Below are 13056 nucleotides of genomic sequence, written 5' to 3'. Positions count from 1 at the left end.
CTCCACTGCAAGCCAGGAAGAATCTTAACATTTGATCAGAGGTGAAGTTCTTGGCCCAGTGGAAATTTATGATTGCTGAACTGTCTGGCTATTTTCAGAACATTGTGTAAGAAGGTTATAGGAATATAAGATTTGCTCCATTGGATATATGTTCAGCATAAAAGCCTACTGTGGAATATGGGATGGGATTATCTTTCACAAAGATGTCTTCTCATCTGTCCTGAAGGCAGAAAAGATCTTTTGCCTTGAACACCAAGGAAATCAAAAATATGTCAGACAAAGCCATGTATGTTAGGCAAACTAGAATAGTCTTCAGTTCCAGTAATTCTGGTTCCAAAATTCTTGTCTTCAAAGAAACTGAGATTTGTTGGGTAGAACAAAGACAGATGAAGAGTCCTGGAGAGGTACAGCAGCCATAGAAGTTAAGAAGAGTTGGTTTTTATATGCCAACTTTCTCTACCACTTAAGGACGAATCAAACTGGCTTACCATCACCTTCCCCTCCCCACACCCTGTGAGGTAGGTGGGGCTGAAAGAGTGTGAATAGTCCAAGGTCGACCAGCTGGCTTCATGTGTAGGAGTGGGGAAACTAACCCGGCTCACCAGATCAGAGTCCACCGCTTATGTGGAGGAGTGGGGAATCAAATTCGGTTCTCCAGATCAGAGTCCACTGCTCCAAACCACTGCTCTTAACCACTACACCACACTGGCAGGCAATGGCAGCCCACCTCTGACTGTCTCTTGACTTGAAAACCATACAGCAGGGGTGTCAAACATAAGGCCCACAGGCAGGATCCGGCCCCTTGAGAGCTCTTATCTGGCCCGCAAGCCAGCCGAGACAGCCACCCCCTCCAGTCCCGATCTGGGCTGGCAAGGCCTGGCCTGGCCCGACCAAGTGACATTGATGTCCTATCCGGCCCTTGTAACAAATGAGTTCGACACTCCCGCCCTACAGGGTTCTCATAAGTCGACTGCAACTTGATGGCATTTTCCACCACCACCAAAGGTATCTAGCAGTTTACCAGCAACTCATTCAGTTGAAGAGGATGTTCTCTGCTGCTGTAACATGCTCTGCCAACTAGGTGAGTTTTATGTGCTAAAGCTGGCTGTAAAACTAAGGAGGAAGGAAGCATGTGGTGCTTCCAGCCGTCCATTTAAACCCAATAAAAGGCTTTGAGGTATAGGCTTCAGTGGCTTGTTTTAAATAGTTTATTGCGTTCAGCCGCCATCCTTCTGAACACACTCTCAAAAAGCTGCAGGCAACAAAGGCAGGGACTTGGGTGTCCCGTTAATTTGCAATGCTAATGACTTGAATTTATGCTAGGCAAAGGGCACAGACACCCTCTTGTAAATTCCTGCAATAATAACAACGATGACTAAGCGGCATGGAGCCCCAAGCAAGGATGGGAGAGGGTGATAAAAGATACTTACAGTGCAGTCCTAAGCAGAGTTACTCCAGGCCAGAGCCTATCAATTTCAGTAGGCTTAAACTGGGAAAAGTCTGCATAGGCTTGCACCTTCAGTCACTTAGGAGTACTGGGGATCCCTGTTTCGTGCTGTTCGTTTTCTGGATGAACAGCCACTGCAGCGGTTTTTGCTCTGACTTTGCCATAACAAATTAACTGTTTATGTACTCTTAAATAACAGAGTATTTAAACTTTGTGTTTCCATAGTATCCTAATTTGTGGAAGAGTGGCAGTGGGTACTTTGAATTGAGCATCAGTGTGACTCTTGGTAAACTTGTTACCCAGCATCACCATGCAAAAAGCCGAGAGTCCATCCACAGTGGATCACGGCACTGGCAGTCTCTGGCTGTCCTGATGTTATACCAGGATCCAGACCAGAGCACAAATTACACCAGGCACATACATAGCTTATCTGGAAGAAATGGCTGCTTCTGGCACAGGAGAAGATGGCAGTCTTGCACACAGATGCGTGTTCTTTGCTTGTGTTGTGCAGCAGACCGGCCGTGCCCCTCATTCATGATTTCTGCGCTGTCCCATCTTATCAGGGCTGAGTGGTGGCAAAGATGATTGAAGGTATCTTGCGGAATCTCAGGGTCTTCTGTCAGCCTCAGCACATGTTGATTTAGCTGGCAGCTGTCGTGGTTGCTTATTTCCACTGAGGAAAGGAGCAAGCAGAAGGTCCTGCGACTGCCTCTGTCTCCATTCCCAGCATTGAATGTGTTGATTGAAAGGTTTTCCCTACTCCCAGGAGGGGCCATGACTCTATGGTAGATCCTCTGCTTGGCAGGCAGCAGGTCCCCAGTTCAATCCCCAGTTAAAAGGATTAGGAGTTAGGTGATATGAAAGACCTCTGCCTGAGACCCTGGAGAGCCTCTGCCATTCTGAATAAACAACACTGATCTTGATGAACAAATGGTCTGATGCAGTGTAAGGCAGCTTCCTGTGTGTGTGTGTGCATTAACTGCATTATGTCCACACGATAAAATGGATACTAGTCATGATGCATACCTATTCTCTCCAGGATCAGAGGAACATGCCTATTATATTAGGTGCTGTGGAACACAGGCAGGACAATGCTGCTGCAGTAGTTTTGCTTGTGGGCTTCCTAGAGGCACCTGGTTGGCCACTGTGTGAACAGACTGCTGGACTTGATGGACCTTAATCTGATCCAGCATGGCTTTTCTTATGTTCTTATACCTTTTCTCTCCAGGATCCGAGGAGCATGCCTATTATATTAGGTGCTGGAAACACAGGCAGGATAATGCTGCTGCAGTCGTCTTGCTTGGGGGCTTCCTAGAGGCACCTGGTTGGCCACTGTGTGAACAGACTGCTGGACTTGATGGGCCTTGGTCTGATCCAGCATGGCCTTTCTTATGTTCTTGTGATAGCCACGTGTAACGGGTCTTATAGGTGTTATCCACTTCTAAAGTTCTTCATCTCTCTCCAAGTAAGTCAGGCCCTGTTCCTCGGAATGAAGAAGGCCAGAAATTTTGTTTGCAGGAATTCCGCAGATATCTGATTTTAATACGATGAGCCAGAAATTATTTGCTGCTTTTGAGTGTCATTTAATAGGGAGCATAATACCTGAAGTTTTATTTCATCTTAATAACGGTAGTGAGAAAAGCCTGTAAAGAACATAGGACCCACAGGCAGGGAATCATTCCAGTTGTGTTTATAATATGGAGAATGAACGGCATTTCAACAAACATTCCTAAAGCCAAGGCCACTCCTGCTAAGCCTCGAGCAACATTAGCCTTTGGAATATGGGAAACATAGGTTGAATAAGGAATTAATAAATAGTGGATGGCACACAGGGAACAATGAAGGGTTTAAAAGACAGGGGTCGCAGCCACAAAATGGCTGCCACAAGAGGCGGAGCCAACCATGCCCCAGCCTCAGGGAATGAGGTCTAATAGTAACTCCAACATTTCAGGAAGGAACTCTGTTTAATAGAATGCCTTTTTAAAATGAACTTGTTTTAAAATATTTTCTTGCATACTCACAGCTTACCTTTTAGGCATAAGTTACCTTGTGCGGTGGTGCAAGCTGTTGCCAAAGCAATTTTTTTTTTTAATCTGCACAGCCAATCAGATCTCCAGTGGCCAGTCAGAAGCCCCACTGGACAGAAGCTCCACTCACCTTCTGAAAACACTTGGTGGGCACCAGGAAGGGTGTTAGTGGATGCCTTGTTGGGGACCTCTGGCTTAAAAGACAGGAGTTGTCCCATCTGAGTGATGAAGAGGCTTACCTGTTAGCTTACATATGAATGAAGTCTGCCGCACCCCCCATTCAATTATTGTCCAGCCTCAGCTGTGGCAGCAGGGGCCCCTGTGGAGGCAGGGGATTAGGGAAATTTGCCGCAGTTGGCAAAATGTTACCAGGTGTGTCCGTGGGGGTCTTTTATCTGTACTAGTTGCTCACTGAAAGCCAAAGCTGAGCATTGCAACTGAGAAGAATCCAGAAATCATGGTTACAAGCAATGTCATGAACACATGGATTCAGTCACTCTGAAATCTGTATGCAAAAGGTCGTAACTGATATGCAAGTGTTGGCTGCATTTTTGAGATGGGGCTTGGATGTTCTGTTGTCATGGCTGTAGTTTACTTCCAACACATTCTGTACACAGTATGGAAGCCAGGCACTGGAAGAATAACTGCTTGATGTCATGGGAGTGACATTTTAAGGAAACCTTTTTGCTCAGTTTCCTGTGCTGGAAACTTTTTCCACCATCCCCTCACAAGCAGTCTTGCCTGCCTACTAAACTGAGTACCCTTTAAAAAAAAAAAAATCAAAGAAAGCTTTGTATCGACAGCATGCCATATTTTAGTTGTTGCTTTCTCCATGTTAAAGTAGAGGACGGTGATTTCTTTGGTGTAACTTTCATGGAACTTTAAATCTGCAGGTCAGGCATTTACACGCAACTTTTCACTTCATTTCTGGTATTGTGGATGAAGTTGACAGTCTGTTCTCCTCTTTGTGTGTCAGATTAATTTCAGAAGAGTAGCGATGTTTGGTAGCAGCTCTTTGGGGACTGGTGGATCTATTGTGGCAGGAGCTTCCTGAGGCAGCTGCTTACTTTTCCAGACTGTTTTAAAAGAAGTAAGATTGCTCGTGTGAGATGGATCGACTCTACAAAGGAAGCTGCGGCCTTCAGTTTGCAAGACCTGAGCAAGGCTGTTAATGAGAGGATGTTGTGGAGGTCATTGATTTGTAGGGTCGCCATAAGTCAGAAGCGATTTGACGGCACTTCGCGCACGCTCACACACGATAGCTTGCAGCTTTGAGGTTTGCACTGAATGGATTCTAAATATTTAATCAGCAACAGGATTGCATAAACCAACAGCCTTCATGGAGGGAATTTAGTGGAATGATGCATCCTGCAATTCAGTAGCATCTGTATTTTGTGCAGATGGCCTGGGGAGATGAGCCCTCTATTTCTTTTTGTCTTAAGGAGAACTTCAGAGCTGAAATAAAACACTTAACGGAGAGGGATGGCCCTAAACAAAGGATAGGAATTAAGTGTTCTTCATTAACCAAGAACAGTTAAGCTGTGCACAAGAGTCAGTGTGCTTGGAGTCATTCCAGTGGGTGTTGCACAAGAGAGGTTCCTCATGGGTTGTGGTGGCTTTGTACTGATGACAACATCAGGGAAAGGCCTTGGCCTCTATGCCCTGTTGTTGGACCTCCAGAGGGACTGGTTGGTCACTGTGTGAGTGAGGATGCTGGACTGGATGGACCACGGGTCTGATCCAGCAGGGTTCTTATTAGGGGAAGGTCTCAGCCTCTGTACCCTGTTGTTGGACCTCCAGAGGAAGAGGTTGGCCACTGTGTGAGTGAGGATGCTGGACTAGATGGACCACTGGTCTGATCCTGCAGGGGTCTTCTGATGTTCTCTTTTTAAGGCCTTGGCCTCTTTGCCTGGTTGTTGGACCTCTAGAGGAAGTGGTTGGCCACTGTGTGAGTGAGGATGCTTTACTAGATGGACCACAGTGTGATCCAGCAGGGCTCTTCTGGTGTTCTTATAAAGGCCTCGTCCTCTAGCCCCTGTTGTGGGATCTCCAGAGGAACTGGTTGGTCACTGTATGAGACAGGATGTTGTACTAGATGGACCACCTGTCTGATCCAGCAGGGCTCTTACATTCTTACGAGTTAAGAATTGAGTCATCACTTTGACAGAAGCCCATTTGCAAGACCAAAGGATGAACTGGACTCGAGGATCTATATGTCTGCTAAGGGCTGAAGTGAACGGACCAAAGTATTTTTATATAGTCTGCCTACTTGCTTTCAAGTTTAATAGTTTGGCCTGTGGCCGGCCCAGGCTGTACTTAACCTAGTGACTGAGAGGTGCGAGAATCCCAGAGTTCTGTTTGTTGTTGCCTGGGTGATCCATCATAGAAGTCTGAAGGCCAAAGCATTTTAAAATATCTCTGACTTCAACTCAAGGTGTGCTTGAAGATCACTAGAATATGTATCAAGCATGCTTGTACTTGTCCCAACAAGCCCAGAAGCTAATGAACAGTCACAGTGGGGAAATGTTAAATATGTGACGCCTACCCTTTTCCTGGCACCCCTAATAGGTTTATTTTGCGTTCAACAGGATCCAACGGCAGCCTCCATCTCTGACAGGGACTGTGATACGAGAGAGGGAGAGACTGTAGCTATGAATTACAAACCGTCCCCTCTACAAGTCAAGCTAGGTAAGTTTTATGGGCAGAGGAACCAGATGAACTCTGAGGCTTATTGTTGTTGATGATGATGATGATGACTATAATAATATTTATTAAGCTTATACCCCGCCCTCCCCAGGACTGCCGGGCTCAGGGCAGCTTCCAAGAAAACGAATAAGCGCTTGGGCACTTACCTGTGAAGGTTGCGCTTTTGTTGTGTTATGTAAAACTTGAATCACTTCTCCATTTAAAATACTCAGAGGAGTGTGCCGTATAAAACATTTTTAGAAGCTTATGTTTTAATGAAACAATGCAAGGCAACACTTAAAACTTTGCCTCAGATCCACTGGGCCTATCTGTGAGAAGGTCTGAGGCAGAGGGGCTGTATTTTCTCGGCGGTGCACAAAGGCATGTTAAATAGGTCTGCTAGAAACATGCCAGTCAAGTGGCTGAAAGTAATTCATGGCAGGCTTGGCTTATCCTGAGTAAGAGGTATGGCTGGAAGAGACGTGCACTACTGGCTAATTGAGAGCCAGCGTAGTGTAGTGGTTAAGAGCAGTGGTTTGGAGCGGTGGACTCTAATCTGGAGAACAGGGTTTGATTCTCCACTCCTACACATGAGTGGCAGAGGCTAATCTGATGAACTGGATTTGTGTCCCCACTTTTACACATGAAGGCAACTGGGTGACCTTGGACTAGTCACACTCTCTCAGCTCCACCTACCTCACAGGGAGTCTGTTGTGGGAAGGGGAAGGTGATTGTAAGCCGATTTGTTTCTTCTTTAAGTGATATGGAAAGTCAGCATATAAAAACCAACTCTTCTTCTGCCTTAGGAAACATGCTGGTTTGGGTGTCTTTTTCTAAAAGGTGGATGGGCTGTCCACCTTGCACTCTTATTGCTCAGGGTGGAATTTTCCTTCTTTCCACATCAGGGTTTCTGTTGGTTTGGGTTTCCTTCCCAATGTTTTTTGTTCACACATGGGTTCCCAGTGGTCTTCCATCCAAGGCACTGGGTAAGATTTCTCTACCTGAGACTTTAAATAGCTGCCAGCAGTCAGAATAGATAGTGAGTAGATCTGGACCAGTGGAGTTGTACCAATGGTCTGACTCAATATTATAATACATTAGGTGATGCGTATCACAGAAGAAGTTGTAGTCTCAAAAGTAAAATGAGTAGTGATACAGCATGTATCAACAGAATTATAGTGTCCAGATCACGCGAAGTGATGGTATCACTTTACTCTGCTATAGTTAGCCCTCACCTGGAGTACTGTGTTCAGTTTTGGGCACCGCAATTTAAGAAGGATATAGACAAGCTGGGAAGTGTCCAGAGGAGGGCAAACAAGATGGTGAGGGGTCTGGAGACCAAGTCCTCTGAGGAAAGGTTGAAGGAGCTGGGTATGTTTAGCCTGAAGAGGAGAAGACTGAGAGATGATATGATAACCATCTTCAAGTACTTGAAGGGCTATCATATAAAGGATGGTTGCGACATAGAATCATAGAGTTAGAAGGGACCACCAGGATTCTATGTTGCAAATACAACATTCTTGCTATTTCAGGGTTTCCTGTTGGGTATCAAGCTACAGGGGGCAGTAAAACACTGATTAGACGTCAAATGATGAACTGTTTCGTGTTGTCTTGGCCACCATGAGTACTTACTTTCAAATAGGAGAGAAATATTGTAAAGAAAAGAAGATGGAGACAGATTTTCGGAAGAGACTAACCAGTGGTAAAGGCTCTAGCATCTACTTGTGTTTCAGACATTAACCTTATTCTACTTGGTCATAGAGTTTCTAATGGATAGCAGTAAATCAAAATTTGAAAAATCTAGTTCTGGAAAAAAGGTTAAACCATGCTCCCACCAGCCTTAAACTCTTACCAAACATGAGCACAAATAAGAAGTCGTTGTAGAATACCTGGAAGAACTGGCACAATTTCAGAGGAACTGTAATTCCAAAGTTGCGTGCCAGAGATGGAACAGCTCATGTTGTTCAGAATTTACTTCCTGATGATGTTGGCACACACAGACATGGCAAAGGTATAACAAGTCTCCAATTCATCTGCAAATTGTGTACACAGCCCCAATTCAGATCACAGCTGCTTGGTAAGGGGAGAGGAAGTTCAGTCTTTTGACCCCGTTCAGTTTCTCTGATCAAAACTGTGCTCCCCACCCTGTTACTGTCACCTAAAAGGATAAAAGTTGTGATTTTGTCACGTCTCTTCATACCCCCCCCCCATTGGAGGTGCTCAGTTGCTCTGGAACGCAAAGAAGAACGTTTTTTTCCAAGACAATGTTGGGCTCATATTACTGGGTTAACTAAGAGCCAGCATGGTGTAGTGGTTAAGAGTGGCAGACTTTAATCTAGAGAACTAGGTTTGATTCCCCACTCCACCACATGAGTGGCGGACTCTAATCTGGTGATTCGGGTTGGTTTCCCCACTACACATGAAGCCAGCTGGGTAACCTTGGGCCAGTCACAGTTCTCTCCCAACTCTCTCAGTCCCACCTGCCTCACAAGGTGTCTGTCATGAGGAGAGGAAGGGAAGGAGACTGTAAGCGGGTTTGATTCTCCTTAAAAGGAAAGGAAAATCAGCATATAAAAACCAACTCTTCTTCTTGACATAAAAGTCAAACTGAATTAGGCATACTGAGTTTAAGGGCACAGTAATAGTCAACCTGGCCAGTTAAGCACTGTAAAACATAATGGAAATCAATTGAGGTGAAACATGGGGTTTTGTTTTGTTAGTCATATTCTTAACCTGTCCTTAAAAACCCAGGTTGTCCTTCCTCACAGGACTGTGGGGTAGGTTAGGCTGTGAGAGGATGACCAACTCAAGAGCACCCGGTAAGCTCCATGAGAGAGTGGGGATTTAAACCTCAGTCTCCCCAGTTCGAGTCCGGCACCAATCACAGGTTTTTAGACCTCTGGCCTGTGGTCTGTGTCAGTTTTATTCGGCAAATCGAAGGATGGAACAAGGTAAAAGCCTTAAGTGCTCACTTTTTACTTTTAAAAATTGTGGCCGGTCTTCATAAAAAGTCAGTATAACTGCAGCTGTTTTTTTGTTTTTTTAACTGAACAGATTCAAATCAAATCATCACCTACTTGTCTAGTCCCTTGAACTGGAGATGTTGGGGATTGAACCTGGGACCTTCTGCATTCCAAGCAGATGCTCTACCACTGAGCCACAGCCCCTCCCCAACCCGGTGCTTGCACAGGGGACTACCTTTACTTTACCTAGTTTGGTTTATACTAGGCAAAGGATAAACAGATGCTGAGGACAAGGGATTACAAGAACCAAATATAAATATGCTTCTTAAATATTTTAAATGATATTAATACTTCACTGAACATTTATTGTACAAGTACACCTTTGTATTATTTTCTTCGGTGGTACTGTAACTAATGAAGGTGACAGCCCTGTGTGCTAGTTCTCCCCGCTAATATAATTCAGCTAGTCAGCTAGTGATTTCCCCTGGTCATCACCTCTTCTTCAGTTGACCCTCTTGGGTTTGCCTTCCACTCAATCCCACCTGCCTGATCACAGGCTTCTTCCTTCACCCTGCTCCTTTTGTTCTATTCTTCTACTCTTCTTGTTACCTCCACCAGTACTTACTGAACCTTCATATACACCTCACATTTAGAAGAAGAAGAGTTGGTTTTTATATGCCAACTTTCTCTACCACTTAAGGGAGACTCAAACTGGCTTACAATCACCTTCCCTTTCCCTCCCCACATCAGACACCCTGGGAGGTAGGTGGGGCTGAGAGAATGTGACTAGCTGAAGGTCACCCAGCTGGCTTCATGTGGAGAAGTGGGGAAACCAACCCAGTTCACCAGATTAGCCTCTGCCGCTCATGTGGAGGAGTGGGGAATCAAACCCGGTTCTCCAGATCAGAGTCCTCCGCTCCAAACCACCACTCTGAACTACTACACCACCCTGGCTTTACTGTTTCTTAATATTAAAATTACCTTGTTCATAGAGAATTATTATCGATTATACTATTTATGTATATTCGGTAACTTTTCACACAGGATTTTAGCTATTTCTCCACAGAGTAAGAACCCACAGTTAACAAGCCAGTTACAGACTGTGTTCTAGACTCCACCAGCAAACCGTAGTTTGAGCATCTGCATTTGGACCTCATGACAAACTGGAGCTTGAGCAAACCTCCGTTTATTCTAAAGTCAAACCACTGATATTTTCTCCTCCTTCACCTCCCAATGTGCCATGTGTTTTTTCAAAAGTCCTTTCACCTTCACTGCAGAGAACAGAGTCTAGTGGAAGGCTAGGACATGTCACCTGTGTGTGTGTCTCAAGTGGATTGATTTGTAAAGCACTTTGAAATTTCCTTGTTAGAGAGCCAACGTGGTGTAGTGGTTAAGAGTGATGGTTTGGGGCGGTGGACTCTAATCTGAAGAACCGGGTTTGATTCCCCACTCCTCCACATGAGTGGCGGAGGCTAATCTGGTGAACCAGGTTGGCTTCCCCACTCTTCCACATGAAGCCAGCTGGGTGACCTTGGGCTAGTCACATACTCTCAGCCTCACCTACCTCACAGGGAGTCTGTTGTGGGGAAGGGAAGGTGATTGTAAGCCGGTTTGATTCTTCCTTAAGTGATGGAGAAAGTCGGCATATAAAAACCAACTCTTCTTCGTCCTTAAGATACGAGTCCTGAGTGAACAAAAATAACTATTTGTTCCCCAGCAATCTGATACAAGCTTGTTGTGTTCTACTGCTTGAACATTTAGTGCTGGAACATGGCAGCATTGTCCCTGGAGCCTGTGTGCTGAGCACTAATCATAAGCCACTTCTGGCTCTATATTAATGTTGTTTGTGTGATCATTTTCTAGGATTCCTTTAAGGTGCTTTAACTGTCATAATTTCGTGCAGGGGCAAGCATTTTCAACAGGTGGTGGGGGGGTCTCATCAGAAATAAATGTTGAGAGAGCCGCAGCTAATATTGCATGAATTTAATATCCTCACTGGTCTCTATCTCTGAAAAGGTTCTTACAAATATCATCAGGTATGTTCACGTATGTTAAAGGAAAGCCAAAAAGGTTTTATTCAAAATGAAAACGAGTTGTGCATTTCAAGTGAGAAATTCATATACAGTTGCTAATTCAGAATTTGAGGAACTGTGGTGAATGGGTGCATAATTTCCCCTGTTCAGCTGGTGGTGTTACCCAAGACATTGACGAGGTTAATGGATTGGCTCGGCGTTGATGTGCTGTCTTCATAGAAGTCACAGGAGTGATAGGTTTGGGGAAGCAGCGTAGGCTGACTTGCACATGTCATGTAGTGCTAATGCTGCCTGCCTGGCCTATTGAATGGTATTGATCCGTCAAGGGCGCTAAATGGCTCTGTTGACTGGAAAAAGGAAACAAGGGAAGGAAGCACTAATCATTGGCCATTCAGAGAGTGACACCGTTGCAGCACTAAAGATAATGGCCTTGTGTTCATAGCTGACAGAACTTGATGGATGACTCCCTAACCTAGGGAGCAGTTCTCCCCCACCCCACATGCACACTCAAGCAGGGGGTCTGAAGCCAGAAGTCATTGTTCCTTAAGGGCACCTGTGTCACTCATTCCTATGAGAAACAGGAAGTAGCCACAACTACTGCAGGTAGTTTCAGAGGGTAGCCGTATTACTCTGCAGCTAGAGTCAAGTTCAGTAGCGCCTTAGAGACCAACAAGATTTGGGGGGTATAAGCTTTCAAGAGTCAAAGCTGCCTTTGGCAGATGGTATCTGATGAAGGGAGCTTATATTCTGAAAATCTTGTTGGTCTGTAAGGTGATACTTGACTCAAATCTAGCTATTCAACTTCTGGAGAGTGCATGTTTGGGGGAGTTTTTTGTCTGTTTGGGCCTTGCTGTGACTCTCCCCTCACCCCCAAATCTGAAATGGTGCCCTGAAGAGAAGAAGAAGAAGAGTTGTTGTTTTTTTATATGCCGACTTTCTCTACCTCTTAAGGAAGAATCAAACCGGCTTACAATCACCTTCCCTTCCCCTCCTCACAACAGACACCCTGAGAGGTAGGTGGGGCTGAGAAAGTGTGAGTAACCCAAGCTCACCCAGCTGGCTTCATGGGAAGGAGTGGAGAAACAAATCCAGTTCACCAAATTAGCCTCCGCCACTCATGTGGAGGAGTGGGGAATCAAACCCCAGATCAGAGTCCACCTCTCCAAACTACCACTCTTAACCACTACACCACGCTGGCTCTCCTGTGAGGCCACAGAAAGTGAAACGGAACTTTTTATTTGTTTAACTTAATTTATAGTCTCTTGTTGAGACTCAAGGCAGGTCCATAATTAAACATTTTCCCTGTCGGCTCCCTGAAAATGAGTACGGGCCAAGCCCAAGTCTTTGTGAAGGCCATGTGCTGGCCATAGCTCCATGGCTCCCCAGCACACACCACTCTTTCTGCCAAAGCTCAGGTCGTGGCTGCAGCAGGGAGATGTGGGCATCTCTGGGAGGCGTCCATTCCAAGCAGCAGTGTCCACGGATCCTGGGAAATACTCTCCAGGGTGCCTGCATGCTTAGGATATCAAGCACCCCAAAAAGGACGTGTGGCTTCCTTGGGGCATATTCCAAATGCAGCTGCATAATAGATACTGGCTGGGTTTTTTCCCCTCTAGTCCCTTTCCTGTTGGTGGCAAGCAAAGCATTAAGCGGTAGAGAAATTCGGCATATAAAAGCCGACTCTTCTTCAAAGAGCTCCAGTGGGACAACAGTTGATGAGATTCACCTACTAAAGTTGCCCATTCTGGGGTAAAAGCCCTAACCATGCATGTATTGGTTGGGTTGTCTGTGTCTACCCAGGCAGGAGATCTTAGGGTCCTAGTGGGGATTTCCCTGATCGCCAAGTCAGTTTAATATAGCAGTGAATGAATCGAATTTAGTGTTGTAACCATAATCATAGA

At 45.3% G+C, this 13056-nt stretch overlaps 1 protein-coding gene across 2 annotated transcripts in view; it reads left to right on the top strand.

The window, feature by feature from the left end:
* Positions 1 to 13056, top strand: part of FAM219A (family with sequence similarity 219 member A) — a 62711-nt gene that overhangs the window by 26717 nt on the left and 22938 nt on the right. For both annotated transcript variants that reach the window (XM_056848709.1, XM_056848708.1), the window contains exon 2: positions 6063 to 6162. In XM_056848709.1, the coding sequence (XP_056704687.1) occupies positions 6063 to 6162 (100 nt within the window). The remainder of the gene's footprint in view (positions 1 to 6062; positions 6163 to 13056) is intronic.

Source organism: Euleptes europaea, chromosome 4 (genome assembly GCF_029931775.1).
Source record: "Euleptes europaea isolate rEulEur1 chromosome 4, rEulEur1.hap1, whole genome shotgun sequence".
Taxonomy (NCBI): Eukaryota; Metazoa; Chordata; class Lepidosauria; order Squamata; family Sphaerodactylidae; genus Euleptes; species Euleptes europaea.
Note: the sequence above shows the minus strand (reverse complement) of the source record. Positions and strands in the feature narration are given on the sequence as shown.